The following is a 26,073-nucleotide window of genomic DNA, read 5'->3' on the forward strand; positions in this document are numbered from 1 at the left end:
TACCTAATTTAGAAGGTCTACCACCCTTCTAAGGCACTTCTTCCATAGGAAAGGAGCCGCCAGTGAGAAGTACTGCAAGCGTGAGTTGGCTATACGGGTGCGAGCAGCGTACAGGAGAAGGTCACGGGCAAAGCGGAGAGACCGAGAAGGGGCATACCTATGGATCTATGAAGGGATATAAGAGGGGCTAGAATTGTTCAGTGCTTTATAGGTATGGGTTAGCACTTTGAATTGACTCCTATAGGATACAGGAAGCCAATGTAAGGACTGACAGAGGGGTGAGGTGTGAAGACCAACTAGAGAGGAAGATCAATCTGGCGGCAGCATTCATTACAGACTGTGGAGGGGCAAATGGCTTTTGGGAAGACTAATTAGGAGAGGGTTACAATAATCCATGCAGGAAATTACTAGAGCATGGACATGCTCCTTGGTAGCATCTTGCGTAAGAAAGGGTTGGATGCGGGCTATGTTTTTAAGATGTTGTCTACAGGATTTGGCAACATACTGGATGTGAAGCTCAGGGGTGAGGACAGAATCAAGTATGACGCCAAGACACTTGCAAGGATGGACTTATGTGGATACCACTAACTTGAAGGGAGAGCGAAAGAGGAGGATCAGTGTAACGGAGCTCCGTGTACTCCGACCGAGTACCCTCCGTTGATGGACGCTTCCTAGCTTGTGCCGAGGACCACAAGCACCGCACTGGACACCACAACCACTGCACACTCCACAACCGCCGTAGCTTAACTGGAGCCGCGCTGTCTTCCTTCCACCCTGGATCAGTTTCTGTCCTCCAAGACCGTGTGGGGAAGACCTCTCCTCCAAGAGAGCGTATCCGGAACAAGCTCTTAAAAGAGCTAAGTGATTAAAGCTGAGGGGAATATGCAGAGCATAGCAATCCCCAGTGTGATACAGCAATTCCCTCCAATAACGAGACGAGGCTACGTTTTGAAGGGTCAAGAAGAACTGAGGTGCTGGCACACCCAGCCTGGTTTTTATTACAGTCAGGTACAAACAGAACACACCCAGGGGGAGGTATGAAACAACCAATAACATAATAGTACAGTCCACAGTTTCCCTCCCCTCTGCTTGGGAGATAATTGAGTTTCCTTCTATATCTACTCAATTATCTCAAAGCTAAAACGTACACATTTTTATACATTTTTATAACTTTATGATTTTACATAGTACATGAATAAAACTTAAATTTTTATAATCAATCCATCCAGGGGAACAACATATTAAAAAATGGCACGAATCAGACCAGGGGTTCAAAAGTTAAGGGAACGTCCTTTGTGACTAAATGAAGCATGGCTTTCCGGCTTAGACCGGTTTTACAGAGCCCTCTCTCCTGGAGAAGTAATCCAAGTAAACCATTGAGCACATGGTTGCAAAAAGACATAAAACACTTCAAAATACATAAAGTCCCCTTTTACACATAACACACAGACATTTCACATATCCCCAGATAGCTGGGATCTGAGCGCACAAAACTACCGAATAGCGCGCAGATCCTATTCATACAGTTCAATTGCCATGGAGCTAAAGTCTTTCCCATAGTCTTTCATTATATGAATAGGCTCCATGGCATAGCTATCTGGGGTATCACCGCCCACACAGGGCAAGTACCGAATGACCCCACTGTATTTAAAGGGCCAGAATGAGTGACATGCACTCTGTTAGGGCCGAATACTGTTTTTAAAGGGCCCAATCTTCCAGGGCCATAGTCGCAGGGGAGGAGGCAGGCAAGCAGGCCTCTCCAGGACAAAGTGGCGAAGGGCACTTTGTCACAATCAGCATTAGGAGGAGGAAAGACAAGGAGCTCAGTTTTAGAGAGGTTAAGTTTCAGAAAGCGGGAGGACATCCAGTCAGCGATGGAAGAAAGGCAAGCAGTGACACGTTGTAGGATGGCAGGGGAGAGGTCCGGGGAGGAGAGATATATCTGGGTGTCATCAGCGTACAGGTGGCAGTGGAATCCAAAAGAGGTATTATGCTTGCCAAGAGAGGCAGTATAAGAGAAAATAGAAGGGGACCAAGGACAGAGGCTTGAGGGACTCCAAATGAGACAGGATGAGGGGAGGAGGTTTTAGAAAAGGAGACACTGAATGAGCATTTGAAAAAATAAGAGGAAAACCACGAGAGGACAGAATCACAGAGACCGAGTGATTGAAGAGCTTGAAGAAGGAGAGCATGATCAATGGTGTCAAAGGCAGCAGAAAGGTCATAAAGAAATAGTATGGAGTAGTGGCCTTTGGATTTAGCTGCGATTAGGTCGTTAGTAACTTTTAGAGCAGTCTCAGTAGAGTGGAGAGGATGGAAGCCAGATTGAAGAGGGTCAAGGAGAGAGTTTGAATTGAGGAAGCGAGACATATGGGTAAAGAGAAGTCTTTCCTTAACACATTAGCTTTGAAGCTTTGAGGAAAAAGGGAGCAGGGATATGGGACGATAGTTAGAGGGGGAGGACGGGTGAAGAGATGTTTTTTTCAGGATAGGTACTACAGTGGCATGTTTACGGTCAGCAGGAACAATGCCAGATGAGAGAGATCAGTTGAAGATGTGTGTTAAGGAAGGCACAAGACAACGGGAGAGAGATCTGATAAGGTGAGATGGGTCTGGATCGAGCAGACAAGTGGTTGGGCGAGAGGAAAGGAGAAGCGCAGCTACCTCTTGTTCAGTAGCCGGGGAGAAAGTCTGAAGGGTAGGAAAGGCATGATCTACATGTGATTGAGAAATAGAATTGCAAGGTGGGGAGAATTCTTTCCTTAGCTATTCAATCTTGTCGGTAAAGTAGCATGCAAAGCTTTTGGCTGTAAGGTTCGTTTGGGGAGTGGCCACAGCAGGGCGAAGAAGAGAGTTAAAGGTGTCAAAGAGACACCTGGGATTGCGGGAGCATGAACTTATGAGAGAGGAAAAGTATGACTGTTTGGCGAGGGCAAGGGCTGCGCTGTATGAACACAATATGAATCTATAATGTAGATAGTCTGCCTGGGTGCGAGACTTCCTCCAGGAGCGTTCTGCACAACGGGAGCATCTTTGCAGGTAGTGTGTTGATTTAGTATGCCACGGTTGGGAGCATGTCCTCCTGGAGGTGCATGTTTGGAGCGGGGCTGCAGCGTTCAAGGCAGAGATGAGGATAGTGTTATATGTGGAGATGGCCAGTGAGGGACAGGAGAGGGAAGGGATGGATAGCAGTTGTGAATCAATATCAGTTGACAGCTGCTGGAGGTTTATAGAATTATGGTCCCTCCTGAGTTGAGGGGGGTTAGGCTGAGGTTGTTGAGTGAGGGGGTACTTGAGAGCAAATTATAAGAGGTGGTGATCAGAGAGAGGAAATGTAGTGTTGCAGATATTAGATACTGTACATGCATAGGAGAAAATGAGGTTGAGGGTATTGCCAGCTACCTGGGTGGGATAATTAGCTCACTGTGATAGCCCGAGGGAGGAAATAATTGAAAGTAGTTTAGAGGCTGCTAAGGTAGGTTAATGGGAATATTGAAGTCCCCGAGAATTAGGGATGGCATTTTAGAAGAGAGGAAGTAGGATAGCCAGGCAGCAAAGTGGTTAACAAAGAGGAATGTGGAACCATGGGGGTGATAAATAACGGTAATGTTAGCTGAGAAGGGTTTGAAAAGGCAAATCAAATTAATTTTAAATGATGGGAAAGAGAGGGAAGGGGGGGAGGGTAGAGGTTTGAAGGAGCAGTGAGGTGAGAGGAGAAACTATACACCACCACCTTTACATTCAGAGTGTCTTGGGTTGTGGGTAAGTTGAAGACCACCAAAGGATAAAGATGCACGGGTAGCAGTGCCCGAGGGGGATAGCCATGTTTCTGTTGAGGCCAGTAAATCTAGGGAACGAGAGATGACGCCCAAGGAAGCCATCCTCCTATATATGAAAATGTACGTTAAGAGGAGGGTGGCTAAAATCATAAAAATTAAAAATTATATGTATGTGTGCATTTGTTTGTAAGTGTGTGTGTGTGATTGTGTCCATATGTGTATCTGTGTGTGTATGTGTCGGTGTGTGCATCGGTGTCTGTGAGTCTGTCAGTGTGTGTGTCTGTCTGTGTATGCACTGGAGGGGGCAGGGCAAAACATTTCTTGCACCAGGGCCCTCTCTATACTAGCTCCACCACTGAACCAGATATTATCAATAGTTCTTTACTATGTGCATTTATCTGAATATGTTACCTTAATTTTTGTGGTGCATATCATGACGGTCTCTAGACACGCATATTTAATCATGTGAAACAGGTCAGGTAGCTCAATATCACTTTTCAATTCAAATGACATCGCCAGTCCACCGGTAAAGTTTGTAAAGGCTTCTGCAGGTACTCCAAAATGCAAGTTTTGATATGATCCGAGGAGCCTGAAAAAAAAGAGTTACTAAATGTACATTTTCAGGAAAAAATTATTTTATTCCAACCTGTGGGTTTTTTCCAAGTGTGTAAAAATACTGTTAATGCACGGCTGATTAATTTCTGGATGAAACTTTTTGTATTTTATTCTTGGTGTACCAACCAGTCTCAATATGTGGATGACATAGATTCATGTCATTGGGTAACTGAGCCACTAACTGTTGAATTTTAACTCAACAACCATTGTTTCACAATGGAAAACAATTAAATAAAAAAAAAAAAAAAATCCTGCTTAAATTTACAAAATAATAGAGCTAAACAATATAATAAAATATTAATTTTGTTTAATAACAAGTTATTACAAATTTGTAAATAAACAAAATGGCTCATTTATACTGTTTATGTGATTCTATAAGCCACTATGCTGTTTTTAATTATGTGATTATTATTTTTTTTTAAATTAACAACAGTATTGCTTTGATTATGGGACATTTTAACTTTATTTTTATGGATATACATATCTGCAACCTGTGTACAAAAAATGAGGAATTAATTCAAAGATATCTAACTGTGCCCTCCAGACTGTTGAACTACAGCTCTATAATTCAGTCATAGTAGACAGAAATGTATGAGATTTGTAGTCCAAGAAAATCTCACAGTGGAGGAGAAAGCGTCATGCACCAGGTTTATTGAAAAGACCCCAACATTTTCTCAATAAATGAAGAAATTACTTTGCATAGGCTTTCTCCAAAAGGCAAGGCCATAATTCATTTTCAGTTGATGGTCTAGCAGATAAATGTTTTCCATCTAAATATGGCAGCCTGTCATCGACTACGACATCCCACCACTCACCAAAACTCCAGAACTGAAAAAGAGAAGAACGTTTTTATTATATTCCAAACAAATACAGCAGGTGTGGCTTTGAAGGCAGTTTAATATACACTTCCATATACCAGAAAGCATTTTGGGCATTTATCAAACTGCATCTATCACCTAAAACGTAGCATTAAAGAAACACTCCAAACACCTAAAGCACTTTCTCTTGCTGAAATGCTTAATGTTGGAAAAGTATGTCCTTTTTGATCATTTTACAAAAAGTGCAAATTTCAATGGAAATTGACACTTTTGTAGATTAACCTTGTTACACCCCCCTGGCTGTCAATCAGACAACCAGTTCGGTTACTTCCTGGTTTGGTTAGCTCAGTGGAGGCAGCTATTGCCCAGAGCATCTTATCATTGAGTTGCATTGGGAAGTCTGTGATTGGGCATGTTTTCTTTGACGATGTATCTACTTAAGAGATATTCTTTTAATGTATTTGGGCAGCAGAGTGTCTCTATAACAATATGTTTACATTATTATATAACAAGAATGCACCTGTGTAGACAACTCCACTTCCCCTCTGAATCTTGGTTTCTTTCATTACTGATCCCAGTTAGCACCTACATACTGATGGTATGGAATCCTGTCACAAGTACTTAATTGTCAATGGCAGTCAAAGAGGGGGAGTCTGGTCGGGATACAAACCTGGGTAAAACTGAGGCACGTCCAATTCATCTCCCTACTGAAATGGCTGCAGAACTACAACAGACCTATCCATTTCCTTTCAAAAATTGAAATATACAGGCCCTCCACATCCCTATTTCAAGGACAGATTTCAAAACACTGCAATAACCCCAAAGAGACAAATTCATATGGGCAGGGAATAAAGACAGGATTAAATGGCCCACACTGTACAGACCACAAGAAAATGAGGGACTGGGTCTACCCAATTTCTGGAACTACTAACAGGCAGCCCAACTGGCACAAGTGCAAAACCTGCATACTCCAGCAGGGATGGAACTCTCAGAGGGTATCTCTACTAAGATGGACCCACCCACCTTGCTTCCTTTCCTTTAGTAAGTGTAAATGGGGATTTATACCGCCTACAAAGACGAAACATCCTTACTGCTCACATCCCTTAACTTCACTAAACAAACAATAATTATAACAATAATTATCATATCCCGTAACTTCACTAAACAAACAATAGTTCCAAACGAACTCGACACAGGTTACCCTATATCTGTACACTCAACCTGGCTTACAGGGCTGATGTGTTTTGCAATGTATATAACAGAAAACAACAATATTTACTATGTATAACATATGACCTCACTGCTTTCTGTAACCCTTGTATCTGATATACTGTTAAACTCTTTTTTTTACCACTGATGATTATATTGTATACCTTGATGATGCATCCAATTGTGAATTGTTCACACCTAGGCATATTTAAAAAATCAGAAACAATTAAAAAAATGTTTTAAAAAAAGAGGGGGAGTCTGTTTAAGAAATATTGTATTTTTCTACATGCATTTTAGACAATAACATAAGAATGATGGGATAACCAAACTAAAAAACAAAACACCATTAAAACTCGTCAGTAAAGCAGAGTGTGAAAGACCATTGCCATGGTTAGAGATGTTTGACTAGTGAAGTAACTATTGACACTTTTTCTGAATTCATTTTGTACATTTGTATTAAAGGGATACTAAAGTGCCACAAATACAAAGCTGTATTCCTGGCACTATCGCTCCCCCTGCCTCCCCCCTCCCTCACGCCCCCCACCTGGTATTTACTCACCTTTAGTGATGTACCGAACTGTTTGCTGGTGAATAGTTCCCGGCGAACATAGCGTGTTTGTGTTCGCCACGGCGGGCGAACACATGCGCGGTTTGATCCGCCCCCTATTCGTCATCATTGACTAAACTTTGACCCTGTGCCTCACACTCAGCAGACACATTCCAGCCAATCAGCAGCAGACCCTCCCTTCCAGACCCTCCCACCTCCTGTACAGCATCCATATTAGATTCATTCTGAAGCTGCATTCTTAGATAGAGGAGGGAAAGTGTAGCTGTTGCTCATTTGATAGGGAAATGTATAGCTAGGTTAGTTTATTCAGTGTCCACTACAGTCCTGAAGGACTCATCTGATCTCTGCTGTAAGGACAGCACCCCAAAAAGCCCTTTTTAGGGCTATAACATCAGGCTGCTTTTTTTTTCTTGTGTAATCTATTTGCAGTTGCCTGCCTGCCTGCCAGCTTCTGTGTCAGGCTCACAGTGGATACTGTGCTCACTTGCCCAGTGCCACCACTCATATCTGGTGTCACAATAGCTTGCATTTAAAAACAAAACATTTTTTTTCAATGTCATAGATTGAATAGCAGTTAGTTGTCTGCAAGCGTCTGTGTGTCAGGCCTACAGCGTGTACTCTGCCAACCTCTGCCAGTGCACAGTGCCACTCATATCTGGTGTCACAATAGCGTGCATTTAATAAAAAAAAAATGATTTCACTGTTATAGATTGAATAGCAGTTAGTTGTCTGCAAGCGTCTGTGTGTCAGGCCAACAGCGTTTACTCTGCCAGTGCACAGTGCCACTCATATCTGGTGGCACAATAGAGTGCATTTAAAAACCCCAAAACTTTTTTTCACTGTAATATATTGAATAGCAGTTAGTTGTCTGCAAGTGTCTGTGTATCAGGCCAACAGCGTGTACTCTGCCAACCTCTGCCAGTGCACAGTGCCACTCATATCTGGTGTCACAATAGCGTGCATTTAAAACCCAAAAACTTTTTTTCACTGTTATAGATTGAATAGCAGTTAGTTGTCTTCAAGCGGGTGTGTCAGGCCTACAGCGTGTACTCTGCCAACCTCTGCAAGTGCACATTGCCACTCATATCTGGTGTCACAATAGCGTGCATTTAAAACCCAAAAACTTTTTTCACTGTTATAGACTGAATAGCAGTTAGTTGTCTTCAAGCGGGTGTCAGGCCTACAGCGTGTACTCTGCCAACCTCTGCAAGTGCACATTGCCACTCATATCTGGTGTCACAATAGCATGCATTTAAAACCAAAAAACTTTTTTCACTGTTATAGATTGAATAGCAGTTACTTGTCTGCAAGCGGGTGTCAGGCCTACAGCGTGTACTCTGCCAACCTCTGCAAGTGCACATTGCCACTCATATCTGGTGTCACAATAGCATGCATTTAAAACCAAAAAACTTTTTTCACTGTTATAGACTGAATAGCAGTTAGTTGTCTTCAAGCGGGTGTCAGGCCTACAGCATGTACTCTGCCAACCTCTGCAAGTGCACATTGCCACTCATATCTGGTGTCACAATAGAGTGCATTTAAAACCAAAAAACGTTTTTCACTGTTATAGATTGAATAGCAGTTACTTGTCTGCAAGCGGGTTTCAGGCCTACAGCGTGTACTCTGCCAACCTCTGCAAGGGCACATTGCCACTCATATCTGGTGTCACAATAGCATGCATTTAAAACCCAAAAACTTTTTTCACTGTTATAGACTGAATAGCAGTTAGTTGTCTTCAAGCGGGTGTCAGGCCTACAGCGTGTACTCTGCCAACCTCTGCAAGTGCACATTGCCACTCATATCTGGTGTCACAATAGCGTGCATTTAAAACCAAAAAAGTTTTTCACTGTTATAGATTGAATAGCAGTTACTTGTCTGCAAGCGGGTTTCAGGCCGACAGCGTGTACTCTGCCAACCTCTGCAAGTGCACATTGCCACTCATATCTGGTGTCACAATAGCGTGCATTTAAAACCCAAAAACTTTTTTCACTGTTATAGACTGAATAGCAGTTAGTTGTCTTCAAGCGGGTGTCAGACCTACAGCGTGTACTCTGCCAACCTCTGCCAGTGCACAGTGCCACTCATATCTGGTGTCACAATAGCGTGCATTTAAAACCCAAAAACTTTTTTTCACTGTTATAGATTGAATAGCAGTTAGTTGTCTTCAAGCGGGTGTGTCAGGCCTACAGCGTGTACTCTGCCAACCTCTGCAAGTGCACATTGCCACTCATATCTGGTGTCACAATAGCGTGCATTTAAAACCCAAAAACTTTTTTCACTGTTATAGACTGAATAGCAGTTAGTTGTCTTCAAGCGGGTGTCAGGCCTACAGCGTGTACTCTGCCAACCTCTGCAAGTGCACATTGCCACTCATATCTGGTGTCACAATAGCATGCATTTAAAACCAAAAAACTTTTTTCACTGTTATAGATTGAATAGCAGTTACTTGTCTGCAAGCGGGTGTCAGGCCTACAGCGTGTACTCTGCCAACCTCTGCAAGTGCACATTGCCACTCATATCTGGTGTCACAATAGCATGCATTTAAAACCAAAAAAAATTTTTCACTGTTATAGACTGAATAGCAGTTAGTTGTCTTCAAGCGGGTGTCAGGCCTACAGCGTGTACTCTGCCAACCTCTGCAAGTGCACATTGCCACTCATATCTGGTGTCACAATAGAGTGCATTTAAAACCAAAAAACGTTTTTCACTGTTATAGATTGAATAGCAGTTACTTGTCTGCAAGCGGGTTTCAGGCCTACAGCGTGTACTCTGCCAACCTCTGCAAGGGCACATTGCCACTCATATCTGGTGTCACAATAGCATGCATTTAAAACCCAAAAACTTTTTTCACTGTTATAGACTGAATAGCAGTTAGTTGTCTTCAAGCGGGTGTCAGGCCTACAGCGTGTACTCTGCCAACCTCTGCAAGTGCACATTGCCACTCATATCTGGTGTCACAATAGCGTGCATTTAAAACCAAAAAAGTTTTTCACTGTTATAGATTGAATAGCAGTTACTTGTCTGCAAGCGGGTTTCAGGCCGACAGCGTGTACTCTGCCAACCTCTGCAAGTGCACATTGCCACTCATATCTGGTGTCACAATAGCGTGCATTTAAAACCCAAAAACTTTTTTCACTGTTATAGACTGAATAGCAGTTAGTTGTCTTCAAGCGGGTGTCAGACCTACAGCGTGTTCTCTGCCAACCTCTGCAAGTGCACATTGCCACTCATATCTGGTGTCACAATAGCGTGCATTTAAAACCAAAAAACTTTTTTCACTGTTATAGATTGAATAGCAGTTACTTGTCTGCAAGCGGGTTTCAGGCCTACAGCGTGTACTCTGCCAACCTCTGCAAGTGCACATTGCCACTCATATCTGGTGTCACAATAGCGTGCATTTAAAACCCAAAAACTTTTTTCAATGTTATAGATTGAATAGCAGTTACTTGTCTTCAAGCGGGTGTGTCAAGCCTACAGCGTCTACTCTGCCAGCCTCTGCAAGTGCACATTGCCACTCATATCTGGTCTCACAGTAGCTTGCACGCATAGTACCTCTAATCCAAAAAAAAATGACAGGCAGAGGCAGGCCACCCCGTAGGGGCCGTCATGGTCGTGGTGCTGTGATTCCCTTTTGCCCTAGAATAATGCCCAATTTTCAGAGGCCACGTACCCTGAACTTGAAAAGTTCTGAGGACATAGTTGACTGGCTAACACAGGACACCCAATCTTCTACAGCTTCCGCTTGGAACCTTGACGCACCATACGCCTCCAGCTTAGCTTCGGGCACCTATCACGATACCACTCACCCGCCTGCCGCCATTACCAACACTAGCACCACAGCCGCTTCATTTTATCTGTCAGAGGAGTTATTTACACATCCGTTTGAAGAAATGAGGGATGCGCAACCATTATTGCCAGAGGATGTAGATAACAGGGATATGTCTCAGTCAGGCAGCATTACACACATGGACGTACGGTGTGATGATGATGTTGTACCCGCTGCTGCTTCCTTTGCTGAGTTGTCAGATACAAGTGAAGCGGTTGATGATGATGATGCATCCATGGATGTCACGTGGGTGCTCGCTCGGCAAGAAGAAGAACAGGGCGAAAGTTCAGATGGGGAGACAGAGAGGAGGAGGAGACGAGTTGGAAGCAGGGGGAAGTCGTCTCAAGGAGCTAGTGGCACAGTCAGACAGCATGCATCGGCACCCGGGGTCAGCTCGACAGCACGCCAATCAACGCATGCTGTGTCCACCACCAGAATGCCGTCATTGCAGAGCTCAGCAGTGTGGCATTTTTTTTGTGTGTCTGCCTCTGACAACAGTGATGCCATTTGCAACCTGTGCCAAAAGAAACTGAGTCGTGGGAACTCCAACACCCAACTAGGTACAACTGCTTTGCGTAGGCACATGATCACACATCACAAACGCCTATGGGATCAACACATGAGTACAAGCAGCACACAAACTCAAATCCACCATCCTCCTCCTGGTCCAGCATCTTCAGCCACGTCAACCATTGCTGTCCTCCTTGCCCCCTCTCAACCATCCGCCCCTCCGTCTCTCGCCTTGAGCAGTTCCCGCTCATCTGCCCACAGTCAGGTGTCTGTCAAGGACATGTTTGAGCGTAAGAAGCCAATGTCATAAAGTCACCCCCTTGCCCAGCGTCTGACAGCTGGCTTGTCTGAACTATTAGCCCACCAGTTTTTACCATACAAGCTGGTGGAGTCTGAGGCGTTCAAAAAATTTGTGGCTATTGGGACACCGCAGTGGAAGGTACCCGGACAAAATTTATTTTCACAAAAGGCAATCCCCAACCTGTACTCGATTGTGCAAAAGGAAGTAATGGCATGTCTGGCACACAGTGTTGGGACAAGGGTCCATCTGACCCCTGATACCTGGCTTGCAAAGCATGGTCAGGGCAGTATATCACCTACACTGCGCATTGGGTAAACCTGCTGACGGCTGACAAGCAAGGAATGCGTGGCATTGCAGAGGAGTTGGTGACACCGCCACGAATTGCAGGCAGTCCTGCTGCCACCTCCTCTACTCCTCCTACTCCATCCTCTTCCATAACCTCCTCGGCTGAGTCCTCTTGTGCTGCTGCGTCTTGCTCCACATCAACGGCACCCCCCCAGCTCCCCAGGAACTATTCCACATCCCGGATACGGCAGTGTCACGCCGTCTTGGGTTTGACTTGCTTGAAAGCAGAGAGTCACACCGGACAAGCACTCCTGTCCGCCCTGAACGCACAGGTGGAAAAGTGGCTGACTCCGCAGCAACTGGATATCGGCAAAGTGGTGTGTGACAACGGAAAGAATTTGATAGCGGCATTGAAGTTGGGCAAGTTGACACATGTGCCGTGCATGGCACATGTGTGTAATCTGATCGTACAACGCTTTGTGCATAAGTACACAGGCTTACAGGACGACCTGAAGCAGGCCAGGAAGGTGTGTGTCCATTTCAGGTGTTCCTACACGGCCATGGCTCACTTTGCCGATATCCAGCGGCGAAACAATATGCCAGTGAGGCGCTTGATTTGCGACAGCCCTACACGTTGGAATTCCACACTCCTAATGTTCGACCGCCTGCTGCAACAACAAAAAACTGTTAATGAATATTTGTGTGACCGGGGTGCTAGGACAGCCTCTGGGGAGCTGGGAATTTTTTTGCCACCTTACTGGACGCTAATGCGCAATGCCTGTAGGCTCATGCGTCCTTTTGAGGAGGTGACAAACCTAGTCAGTCGCAACGAAGGCACCATCAGCGACATCATACCATTTGTTTTCTTCCTGGAGCGTGCCCTGCGAAGAGTGCTGGATCAGGCTGTAGATGAGCGTGAAGAGGAAGAGGAAGAGTTGTGGTAACCATCACCACCAGAAACAGCCTTATCAGCATCGCTTGCTGGACCTGCGGCAACGCTGGAAGAGGATTGTGAGGAAGAGGAGTCAGAGGAGGATTGTAGCTTTGAGGAGGAGGAGCAAGACCAAACACAACAGGCATCCCAGGGTGCTCGTTGTCACCTATCTGGTACCCGTGGTGTTGTACGTGGCTGGGGGGAAGAACATACCTTCAATGACATCAGTGAGGAGGAGGAACGGGAAATGAGTAGCTCGGCATCCAACCTTGTGCAAATGGGGTCTTTCATGCTGTCCTGCCTGTTTAGGGACCCTCGTATAAAAAGGCTGAAGGAGAACGACCTGTACTGGGTGTCCACGCTACTAGACCCCCGGTATAAGCAGAAAGTGGCGGAAATGTTACCGAATTACAACAAGTCAGAAAGGATGCAGCATTTGCAAAATAAATTAAAAAGTATGCTTTACACAGCGTATAAGGGTGATGTCACAGCACAACGGGAATCTAACAGGGGGAGAGGTGGAAGTCATCCTCCTCCTCCTCCCACGACCACGCCGGCAAGGACAGGACGCTTTAAAGACGTGTTGTTGATGGAGGACATGCGGACCTTTTTAAGTCCTATGCATCGCCACAGCCCTTCGGGATCCACCCTCAGAGAGCGACTCGACCGACAGGTAGCAGACTACCTCGCCTTAACTGCAGATATCGACACTCTGAGGAGCAATGAACCCCTTGACTACTGGGTGTTCAGGCTTGACCTGTGGCCTGAGCTATCCCAATTTGCGATAGAACTTCTGGCCTGCCCCGCTTCAAGTGTCCTGTCAGAAAGGACCTTCAGTGCAGCAGGAGGTATTGTCACTGAGAAGAGAAGTCGCCTAGGTCAAAAAAGTCTAGATTACCTCACCTTTATTAAGATGAATGAGGGATGGATCCCGAAGGGACTGACACTGGGCGATACATTCGATTAAAAAAGGCCTGATGAGATGAGCTGCCTTGGGCTAAAAATGGTCCACACACTGTTGTATTTTAGCTCTGAATGACGTTTGACTTGCGTGACTTATCCGCCACCAACTAGGGTTCAAGCCGCCATGTTTTAGGGCACTTTCTGCCTGTGAAACAAACATCAATTTTTCTGGCAGCTGCTACAGCAGCGGCTGCAACAATACCAAATTTTTCAGGCATGTGTACATGCCTAATTTTAAGGCCCACTGGTGCAGCACTGTGGCTTCAAAAACCAAACCAAAAAAAATCCTCCAAGATGGCACCAATATACCAGTGGTCTAAGCATCTGCCCACCTTGGCCTAAAAAGGGGAGGTGATTCCACAATTAAAAATCGCTGCCATTTACACGTCCACTGATAGGAGACGCGGAAGGTATTAAACTGATCAGAACAATACTAAACTCACCAATCCTATCTGGTGGCACATTAGCTTGCCCGCGCAGTGCCCCAAATTTCAAGTAAGAGGACCGACCAAGCATCTTCTTCCATCTCCCTGTTACATAAATCAATGCCATATCCATAGAAATTGTACATAATATCCAGGAGAGTTTTACAGGGCCAAATCTTGTCGCCTGTTGAAGAGGTGACCTTGCTCGGGTCCCAGGTGTGCGGTTCCTAAAATGGCTGCCATATACATGTCCACTGATAGGAGACGCAGAAGGCATTAAACTGATATGATCATTTACTAAACTCACCACTCCGAGTGCTGTTATTTATTTAATTTTTTTGTGGTGAGACTTTACAGGACAGAGTGCTTCTCCACGGGACATGTTAACTCACGGGCAGCTGGCTCATCAAGGAACCAGAGCAGCTTGAACGAGGTGACCTTGCTCGGGTCCCAGGTGTGCGGTTCCTAAAATGGCTGTCATATACACGTCCACTGATAGGAGACGCGGAAGGTATTAAACTGATATGAACAATACTCCACTCCTATCAGTAGGTCCGTCCCATTGTGATTTATGCCCCCCACCCACCGCGCAGGGATGGGGGCCGGGGGGGAGGAAAGTAGGCCCCCCCATTGTGATTTATGGCCCCCACCCACCGCGCAGGGGTTGGGGAGGACAATAGCTCCCCCCAGTGTGTATCATGGGCTTTGAGGACAGGTGTCAATCCATACCTGCCAAGTGACCCTCTGTAGGGGGAACAGTCCCTATTCTGCTCTGTGTCAGTGTGTAACATGGTCTCTGTGGACAGGGAACAGTCTCTATTCTGCTCTGTGTCAGTGTGTATCATGGTCTCTGTGGACGGGGAACAGTCTCTATTCTGCTCTGTGTCAGTGTGTATCATGGTCTCTGTGGACAGGGAACAGTCTCTATTCTGCTCTGTGTCAGTGTGTATCAGGGGCTTTGAGGACAGGTGTCAATCCATACCTGCCAAGTGACCCTATGTAGGGGGAACAGTCTCTATTCTGCTCTGTGTCAGTGTGTATCATGGTCTCTTTGGACGGGGAACAGTCTCTATTCTGCTCTGTGTCAGTGTGTATCATGGTCTCTGTGGACAGGGAACAGTCTCTATTCTGCTCTGTGTCAGTGTGTTTCAGGGTCCCTGAGGACAGGTGTCAATCCATATCTGCCAAGTGACCCTATGTATGGGGAACAGTCCCTATTCTGCTCTGTGTCAGTGTGTATCAGGGTCCCTGAGGACAGGTGTCAATCCATATCTGCCAAGTGACCCTATGTAGGGGAAACAGTCCCTATTCTGCTCTGTGTCAGTGTGTATCAGGGATCCTTAGGTTAGGTGTCAATCCATATCTGCCAAGTGACCCTATGTAGGGGGAACAGTCCCTATTCTGCTCTGTGTCAGTGTGTATCAGGGTCCCTGAGGACAGGTGTCAATCCATATCTGCCAAGTGACCCAATGTAGGGGGAACAGTCCCTATTCTGCTCTGTGTCAGTGTGTATCAGGGATCCGTAGGATAGGTGTCAATCCAAATCTGCCAAGTGACCCTATGTAGGGGGAACAGTCCGTATACTGCTCTGTGTCAGTGTGTATCAGGGATCCTTAGGATAGGTGTCAATCCATATCTGCCAAGTGACCCTATGTAGGAGGAGCAGTCCCTATTCTGTTCTGTGTCAGTGTGTATCAGGGTCCCTGAGGACAGGTGTCAATCCATATCTGCCAAGTGACCCTATATAGGGGGAACAGTCCCTATTCTGCTCTGTGTCAGTGTGTATCAGGGATCCTTAGGTTAGCTGTCAATCCATATCTACCAAGTGACCCTATGTAGGGGGAACAGGCCCTATTCTGCTCTGTGTCAGTGTGTATCAGGGTCCCTGAGGACAGGTGTCAATCCATATCTGCCAAGTGACCCTATGTAGGGGGAACAGTCCCTATTCTGCTCTGTGTCAGTGGGTATCAGGGTCCCTGAGGACAGGTGCCAATCCATATCTGCCAAGTGACCCTATGCAGGGGAAACAGTCCCTATTCTGCTCTGTGTCGGTGTTTATCAGGGATCCTTAGGTTAGGTGTCAATCCATATCTGCCAAGTGACCCTATGTAGGGGGAACAGTCCCTATTCTGCTCTGTGTCAGTGTGTATCAGGGTCCCTGAGGACAGGTGTCAATCCATATCTGCCAAGTGACCCAATGTAGGAGGAACAGTCCCTATTCTGCTCTGTGTCAGTGTGTATCAGGGATCCTTAGGATAGGTGTCAATCCAAATCTGCCAAGTGACCCTATGTAGGGGGAACAGTCCGTATTCTGCTCTGTGTCAGTGTGTAACAGGGTCCCTGAGGACAGGTGTCAATTCATATCTGCCAAGTGACCCTATGTAGGGGGAACAGTCCCTATTCTGCTCTGTGTTAGTGTGTATCAAGGTCCCTGAGGACAGGTGTCAATCCATATCTGCAAAGTGACCCTATGTAGGAGTAACAGTCCCTATTCTGCTCTGTGTCAGTGTTTATCAGGGTCCCTGAGGACAGGTGTCAATCCATATCTGCCAAGTGACCCTATGTAGGGGGAACAGTCCCTATTCTGCTCTGTTTCAGTGTGTATCAGGGTCTCTGAGGACAGGTGTCAATCCATATATCAAGGTGGCAATATGTCATATGTCAGGTGTCAATCCATATCCATTGTGATTTAGGAATGTTAGGTGATTTATGCCCTTTATGGATTAAAACTCAGACTCTGCATCAACCGTGTAATTTTCCATGGGAGTTTTGCCATGGATCCCCCTCCAGCATGCCACAGTCCAGGTGTTAGTCCCCTTGAAACAACTTTTCCATCACTATTGTGGCCAGAAAGAGTCCCTGTGGGTTTTAAAATTCGCCTGCCCATTGAAGTTTATGAAGGTTCGCCCGGTTCGCAGGTTCGTGAACGTTTGCGGAAGTTCGCGTTCGCCGTTCGCGAACCGAAAATTTTATGTTCGCGACAATACTACTCTCCTTTTCCCAGTGCCTCTGTCCCTTGGAACTGTGTCCTGGCTCCGCCCCTTCCGACGACCCATGGTGAGTGGGTGCTAATGCTCATGCACAGCAAATGTTGTGTGCGCATTAGACCTCCCTATAGGAAACCACTGAATAAATGCTTTGCTATTGGGAAAAATCTGACACTGGGTGTTCTCTTTTTGTCCAATGTCAGATACTGGACCAAAGGTCTGTTTCGATTCAGGAAGCCCTCAATTCAGAAAGCCCTCTTATGGCTATCTGGTAGACAGTCACAGAGGGCAGACATAGAGCTGCAATGTAAACATTCTCTGGAACTACAATGTTTTATATTGCAGCACTAAGTGCAAAAGAGTCAATGCACCCAGACAACTTCAAATAGCTGAAGTGGTCTGGGTGCCTACAGTGTCCCTTTAACTATGGGAATTTACTTTTTGAATGTCGATATTAAAGTCCAATGTATTATTTTGATAATCGAGACAGATTTATTTGTGCATGCTTCGTACATGATGGTCACAGAGGGGTTCAACTGAACAAGGATTCTAAATTCAGAGCTTGCTTATGTGTTTTATTTTTATTTATTTACCTATATAGAGCAGGATTGACAGTTAGGGATTATTGTAGCCTACATGACCGAATAATCTACATTCTATTAATCCCTTAAGGACACAACTTCTGGAATAAAAGGGAATCATGACGGAATAGTTCCGTCATGTGTCCTTAAAGGGTTAAAGACAGTAGGCAAATATTTGGTAGTTTCGGTAAAGAAGATTAAAGCAAATATAAAGCATCCTGTCTTGCCATAAAATTACCTGGATATCTAGAGATCATTTTTCTGTGAGTAATTTTTAATGGACAAATTTTTTTTGGTAAAAAGAAAATGTAAATTATTATTACCCGGAAATGGAAGATACCACTATAGCTTCGATCATATTCTTGATTTAACGGGAATATATTCTTCAGCAGGTTTTCTTTATAAGTGAGAGCCCCAAGAACTGATAAGACCCAGCAGTCACCTGTTGCAATAACAAAAGTCAGAAGCTTTTTAACCCCTTAAGGACCAAACTTCTGGAATAAAAGGGAATCACGACATGTCACACATGTCATGTGTCTTAAAGGGGTTAATATGGAGTAACCATATTGTAGGATAGAGTTATAATATTCACAGTGCAATGCAGAACGTTTGTAATAACTTTAGAATGTTTATAGTGTAATATAGAATGTTTGTAGTATGGTTTAGAATGTTCAGTGTGTGACGTAAGTTTAGAATTAGTCATAGTGACATGTAGAATATGTGCTGTATGTTCAGAGTGTAGAGTATAGAACAATCTAGAATATTTGTAGTAAGTTTAGAATGTTTCCACTGAAATTTAGAATGTTAGTAGTATGGTTTAAAATATTCATATTGCAATGGAGAACGTAGAATGGTTTAGAATGTTCCTAGTGTAATGTAGAATATTTGTAGTATGGTTTAGAATGTTCATAATATAATGTAGCATGTTTGCAGTAAGTTTAGAATGTTAATTGAAATGGTGAATGTTTGTAATATGGGTTGGAATGCTCATAATATAATGTAGCATGTTTGGAGTAAGCTTAGAATATTCATAGTATAATACAGAATATTTAGAATAATCATAGTGTAATACAGAATATTTAGAATAATCATAGTGTAATACAGAATATTTAGAATAATCATAGTGTAATACAGAATATTTAGAATAATCATAGTGTAATACGGAATATTTGCAGTATGGTTTAGAATGTTAATAGTGTAATATAGAATGTTTGTAGAATGGTTATGATTGTTCATAGAATAAAAAATTCTTAATCTAGGGTAAAATGCACGTAGTCTGGAGAATGTTCTTGGTAAAGGAAAAAAAGTTTGTAGTATGATTTAGAAATGAATAAAATTAATAAAAACATTCATGGATTGGTTTCAAATGTGTTGCACATGTTGCCACTACCACTAGAATATAATTTCATTTGAGCAGGTCCCTCCACACCCCTCTGTTCCTGTGTGTCCAACTCGTCTGGCTACAAATACTTGCCTGTTAGTCCACCGATTGTACAGAGCTGCGGAATTTGTTGTTGCTTTATAAATATTATTCATAAGAACATATCAGTTGTATGAAATCATTCTTACCTAGTCCACTTTGTATAATGTCAAATAAAGAAATACCATCCACCACTAGACGAGGGCATTCACTTGGTTTCTGCAATAAATAAATACATAATAAAGAAAGAAATACATTTGAAAAAAAGCCCCCAAAAAATAAATAAATTACTAACCGGTCTTAAATAGAATGTTCTCTAAAAACAAAGATCCATCGAAAAAGGGAAAAGCACACGAAAATAAAGTAAAGGTGGAGACATGCATGTGTAGTCTAAATATGTTCAGTTATCCAATGTCTCAACGACACTTTTGTTAACATTGATTAAGTATAGAAATATCAAACTATATTTCTTTATTAATATGTGTAGAGAAACAATGCTAAATAATATAGACGTACAAAAGGGGTGTACTTGGTGTGCGCAAACACATCCTGATACATGACAGACAAATTGTCGCCCCAGCCCCCACCACCTGTTTTGGAATCCCATGTACTTGTGCTTGAGTTTTTGATAGCTTGCTATGTTTCTAACATAATTCATAACTCACTCTACACATTTTCTTACTAGAGAAAAAATGTGTATTTTTTTTACATAATTTGAAAATTAGTATTTTTTTAGGGATAGGGTTAGGGTTAGGGGTAAGGGTAGGGTTAGGGTTAGGGGTAGGGTTGGAATAGGGGTAGGGTTGGAATAGGGGTAGGGTTAGGGGTAGGGTTAGGGGTAGTGTTAGGTGTAGTGGTAGGGTTAGGATTAGGGGTAGGGTAAGGGGTAGTGGTAGGGTTAGGGGTAGTGTTAGGGTTATGGATAGGGTTATGATAAGGGGTAGGTTTAGGGTTAAGGGTAGGGTTAGATTTAGGGTTAGGGGTAGGGTTAGGGGTTAGGATGCAGTTAGGGATAGGGTTAGTGTTAGGGGTATTGTTAGGGAATTGCCGAAGTCCCGAATTCCCAAAGTCCCGAAGTCCCGAAGTTCAGAATTTCCGAAGTTCTGAATTTCGGAAATGCCGAACCGAACCAAATTTTTGGGCCATGCCCATCCCTAGTGGACATGTGTCCTAATGCTCGAATGTGAAATGGGGAAGGCGTAAGCTAATAAATATTCCCACCTTCTTTGTTCCCATAGTGAGGCAAGTATATGAATAATTCTGGCTAGATGCATCCTATCATTAATTCTCCTTGGCAGTAAAGGGGCCTGCACTGTCTGCTGCCCTCTGAAACTATGTAGAGTAAGACAAGTTAAGGTAAAGGAAAAAAATGTCCTCAAATCTTATGCTGACATCACAACTCTTCATTAGCGTAAATGTCGGATTCGAACTGGAACAAATGTTTTCTCTGTTACACAAAAATAGTCTATCTTGGCTGTTGCCTTGTTATGGCATACAACAGCTTACAATTTCATGGCCTGACTTAGACTATACAAACTACAATTAAACACACTGCCATTTTGTTTTAATTTTGTGAACCATCTAGCATAGGGGCAATAAGATTGCCAAAAACCAGGCCATGCATTCCTCAGGCTTTACCACCATATGTTGATCTATAGAAACATAATTTGTTGTTTTTACTGGTCGAAAATACAAAGACCTCCGTGTCTTTTGCTACCTCTATCTGTCATAAACTCACCGGCCTCTTCCATTCTATTTTACGTGATTTGAACTCTTTTTCCAGCTTCGGACCAATACTTTTCATGTTTGCTGGGAATGTTTCATCTTCAAATAACACTTTGTTTTTCAGGTTAATTTCTCTTAGAGATTCAAAGTCTTGATTTCGAAATCTCCTGGGATTTGTCACACTTCCCATCTTGACACCTCGCAGATCCTGATGAGCAGGTTGCCCATTTTCTCTGGATTGGTTCATTGTAGCATATCAGATCTCAAGGAAAAATTTAACTTTTTAATCTGTGTACAAATGAAAAAAATAAAATGTATACTTAGAGCTGCATTAAACTCTCATGCAGAACTACAGTATTCATCGACAGAGCACAAACAAGATAACTACAAAGTGCCAACACATTTCCTATCAAATAGCTACTACATGTCTACACACTTCCTATAAAATAACTACAAAGTGCCTACACACTTTCTATACCTTAGGACAGGGCTAGGTCTCCTGATATCTGGTAGTGATTGTGCAATATTGCGTAGTAATTAGAGGAGGCAATAGTTTAAACAGTAAATGAAATGATTTTATCATTCTTGCAATAGACTGTGACATAGACTGATTTGGGGTATGCTTAAGTAAGTGATATTATTAGTATCATTAATAGACAAAAAACAAAGCTCAACATAAATGCAAACCTCTTAAAACTACATTTAGCAAATGTAAAATTTTATAAAAGTAAACATAAATATTACGGTTACGGTTATATTATGTTGTGAAAGAAGAAAAATAATTCCAAGCCCGCTATAGTCTCAACTTTTTAGTTTAAATTTCACAGCACAGCCTCCAATGCACTACAGATCACTGTTTCGTGATTAAACACAAGTGGTTATTTCAATAAATAAAGTTACAGTTGTGGAGAACTGACAGCTCACTTGCTAGAAACTCAAAATATTCTCCATTTTACATTTCTTTCACGATTTTTTAGTGTAAAACTTGCATTTCACTTGTCAGTTGACCACCGTTTCTGCTTTATCTTAAATCTGCTTACAGACCATTTTAAAGCAGAAAATGGTTGTGAAACTGTTGGGACAGGTTCAACTGTTGTTTAATTATATTTTTCACTCCTGACAAAACATTATTCATAGAAAATTGTTAATTTCTAGATAGTTCTCAAACTAATTTTTCGATCCATGTTTTGCAAAATATCTCGCCATTTGTGTAAAAGATGGTAGTCATTCCTATAAGCAGAGTATGGTTATTTTGCATTCCAGAAATGTAAACAGAAATGCTAATACAGTGAAACCTCGGAACAGGAACTTAATCCGTTCCCGAAGGCTGTTCAAGTCACAAAGTGTTCGAGAACCGAATCAACATTTCCTATAAGAACTAATGTAAAATTGATGAATCCATTCCAAGACCCCCTACAGCATTTTACATGTATATGTATGCATTAAAAATGCAGAGATCACTCTAATAATAAGCACCTTAGATTTATTTGAGTGGTTCCTGCCTTTCAACTTGCTAAAAATCCACTGTTGGCCATCATTGCAATTATTTATAAAAATTGTCTAACTTGAAAATGAGACATGGCTCTTTGTTGTATGTTTGGGTACCAAAGATCATTTGTCCACTAAGACATTTTTTACTCAAAATTTTTGTTAGACTTCCGAATTGTTCGAGAACGGGATCATTCGAGTTCTGAGGTTCCACTGTATTAGACCATAATTGCTCAGTTGGAGAATTTTTGCCAAGTCAAATATCTGGGATAGTAAGCTACCCTTTCCAGTATTGAAGATAAAAGAAGCCTCTGGGAGCAGAAGATTCTAACTCAAGATTGTCAATATTATCCACTTATCTCCAAACTAAAAGTCTGAATAGCGAAATTTAGGTTACAATAAATCAACTGCAACTATAGTAGGATTAGTGAATTTGTCTAGATCTGCTATCCGAGTTACTCACTGAAATGAGAAATTTTAAATTTAAGAACAAAGTTGTCTATCTGAGAGCAGAGCTGACTTGGAGAATGCATCCAGTTTGGCTATTTTTAACTTAAACTAATTCAAAATTCACTTTGAATTCTCACTTCAGTGAATAACCCTATATGTTTTCTTAATTTTTGCCATTTACAGAACTACTTGTAATTTGTTTTTGTTGTGAAGGTGCTGAGCTAGCATTCTGCATTAAACTTAATTCTACGACACTTACTTTCCTGATGTTTTTCCCGTCTCCGATGTGACTGTCTTCGGCGTCCGATCTTGAGTTGACTCGATAGTTTCTTGTCTGGAGTTTTTGATTACACAAAAATTCTCGTTGCGTGTGAGCTGCTAACTTCATGCACATGTGTAAAATAAAATTTGACATCTTCCTGTTTATATATTCTATGCGGAGAACTTTTACTAAATAATTCCATGGCCAGAAAGAACAGGTTTTAGCGATTCTCAAGAATTGCTAGAGGGCAGTGGTTTAAATTTTCAGAAAAGCTTCTTAACATCTTAGTTACTGAGCCTTTTACATTCTGTACTACCGCATTTCACTATGGGATTGTTCAACTGTTATTGGATACTTTCACTTTAAGAGCATCTATACACATTATACATAATTTATTAAATGACTAAAGGATCCTTCTTCAGATCTAGATATTCATACAACACAACAATAAGTATATAAAGAATAGTAAAAAAAATTAAAAAGCACAATTTTTCACAGTTTTGTTTTTAATCATTTTACAAAACTAGTACAGCTTGAGAAATATTCTTCAAATAAAGTACATTATTAATCCTGATTATGCCATGCCTAACACCTTGAGTATATGGATACCTGGTGCTGGCATTGGGGGCTATTGTTGAAATAGTATCAGTGAGATCTCAGATGTCGGATAGTTAAAAAAAAAGTAAAACAAAAGTAAAACAAATGGAATCTGTTCAATAAAACATCTGAGGTAGAACAGCTGCAACAACACGGTTTTGTTGACTTTTTCTGAGGTGTCAAACAAGGAGCTTTTTGAGGAGTCAAACAAGGAGTCAAAGAGTTTAGGGCACCATCGTGGGCTGACCTACATAGATAGTTTATAAACCAGAGCTGTATTGCCCATTAGGAAACTTAGGTTGGCCTGGGCTCAAAGAGGGACTGGGTGGGACCCTATCTGAAGCTGAAACTCCAGCTCTGGGAGTATGAGGGCCTTCCCTGGCAGCAAGATTAAAATATAAGTATAGAGTGCCTCCGTGGTCCCACTTTGCTTCTTGATGACCCAGAGTGCTGCAGTCAGCACTCTTAAGATAGTCTGTACCTGATATTTGTAGGACAATGAGCTTCCCCACTGGACCACCATGAATCCAGCACACTGTCCAGTGGACCACCAAGGATCCAACTAAACCTCCACCTTGCCACAAGGGATCCAGTTCACCCTCCACTGGAAAACCAGGAATCCAGCTCACCTCTTCTGGACCATCAGGGATCCAGCTCACCCTCCACTGGACAATCAGGGATTAATCTCATCTCTACTGGACCACCAGGGATCTAACTCACCCTCCACTGGACCAGCAGGGATCTAGCTCACCCTCCACTGGACCACCAGGGATCTAGCTCAGCCTCCACTGGACCAGCAGGGATCTAACTCACCCTCCACTCGACCAGCAGGGATCTAGCTCACCCTCCACTGGACCCCCAGGGATCTAGCTCAGCCTCCACTGGACCACCAGGATCTAGCTCACCCGCTACTGGAAAAGGAGGGGAGGGCAAAACATACACACAACATTCAGACTTCCCTACAGACACACAATTCAGCCACTAGACACAGAACATTCAACCAGCATTTGCAAATACACTCAGCCTTCCCCATACAGCTTTCAGCCTCCTTTACACACAGCACTCAGCCACTACAACACACACTCACACAGCACTGGCACCCTGCCTAGAGATCTGAGCAACCTCAATCTGGATCTGATGACTACTCATTGCCTTGGTACCCATCACTGAGATACTCATTATCAGTGTTAAAATCATTATTATAAATATATTTAAATACATAATATGAGGAGATTATAGTACGCATTCAAGTGACAAGTTATACACAGTATACAAATTAATGTGCCAAATATGAAGCACATTAAAAAAAAAATAATGTGTCAAATATAATGCACATAAAAAAAGGTATGTGAGTGGCAGTTATAGGCAATGCAATGGCAATAAAACTGATTTTTTTTTAATCAATAACAGTTACTGTGTAAATCAAATAAATTAAATTAAAAGTAAACTACTTGGCAGGGGGGGTGACATCGTATGGAAGGCATGGTTCATTTTTTATGTGCCAATCTATCAATCTGCTTTGCAGGAAGATTCCTGACACAGGTAATGAGATCCTTCCTGTGAGCTGCTAACCCCAATTCCAATTATGTTAAAGGAACACTATAGCGTTAGTATTTCAAATCTGTATTCTTAACACTATAGTGTCCCTGTCCCTAGTGGTAACATATTCCCCAAACTGTTCTGGATATAAAGGGTTAAAACTCTTGATTACTCATCTTTTTTTTAGCATGGAGGCTACCTCAATGCTGCTTAGCTCTCCTCTCCAGCAACGTCATTGAGGAGGCCTAACATCCTCCGCCAATTATCCAATTCAATGCTCCTCTTAGCAGAGCTTTCCCATGGGGCTTCTGTGTCGCATAAACAAATTTTACTCGGTTAGTGCAGCGCAAGCGAATCTAGATGCTGTCATACCGACAGCCACTTGAGGTGGACTTAACCCTGTAATGTAAACTTGGGTTAAGAGGACAGGGACACTGCAACCAGATCCCCTCACTGAGATGAAGTGGTTTGGGTGACTATAGTGTTTTTTTAATGTATGCAGCATATATTCTAGCATAGCCCTAGGCTTTAGAGAATCTGCTTCCTGACAACATTACATTGCTCAAACATTCTACTATCGAGTCATAAATTATCTCTGTAATTTTCAGTGGAAAAAGAGTGTGTGCAAAGATTGGATGAAGATAACCACATTCATTTTTAAATTGAAAGCATATTTACAATTTATATTTCCAGTGAAACAAATAAACCTGTTTGACTTCATTCTTGACAACTGAAAACTTCTCTCAGAGGTCCGAGTGCTACATGTGAAACTTCTCAAAATCGGCTATCAT

At 42.8% G+C, this 26,073-nt stretch overlaps 2 protein-coding genes across 2 annotated transcripts in view; both read right to left on the minus strand.

Annotated features, from left to right (window-relative positions):
• LOC134587592 (calpain-2 catalytic subunit-like) overlaps nucleotides 1-23,271 on the minus strand; it is a 53,249-nt gene extending 29,978 nt beyond the window's left edge. The window contains exons 1-6 of the mRNA XM_063444082.1: nucleotides 23,144-23,271; nucleotides 20,960-21,234; nucleotides 19,371-19,440; nucleotides 18,125-18,243; nucleotides 5,089-5,222; nucleotides 4,191-4,368 (exon numbers count right to left, since the gene is read on the minus strand). Coding sequence (XP_063300152.1) covers nucleotides 4,191-4,368; nucleotides 5,089-5,222; nucleotides 18,125-18,243; nucleotides 19,371-19,440; nucleotides 20,960-21,193 — 735 coding nt within the window. The 5' untranslated portion in view covers nucleotides 21,194-21,234; nucleotides 23,144-23,271. The remainder of the gene's footprint in view (nucleotides 1-4,190; nucleotides 4,369-5,088; nucleotides 5,223-18,124; nucleotides 18,244-19,370; nucleotides 19,441-20,959; nucleotides 21,235-23,143) is intronic.
• The window catches only part of LOC134587590 (calpain-13-like), a 242,171-nt gene that overhangs the window by 55,200 nt on the left and 160,898 nt on the right, over nucleotides 1-26,073 (minus strand). The window lies entirely within an intron of this gene.

Source organism: Pelobates fuscus, chromosome 2 (genome assembly GCF_036172605.1).
Source record: "Pelobates fuscus isolate aPelFus1 chromosome 2, aPelFus1.pri, whole genome shotgun sequence".
Classification (NCBI taxonomy): Eukaryota; Metazoa; Chordata; class Amphibia; order Anura; family Pelobatidae; genus Pelobates; species Pelobates fuscus.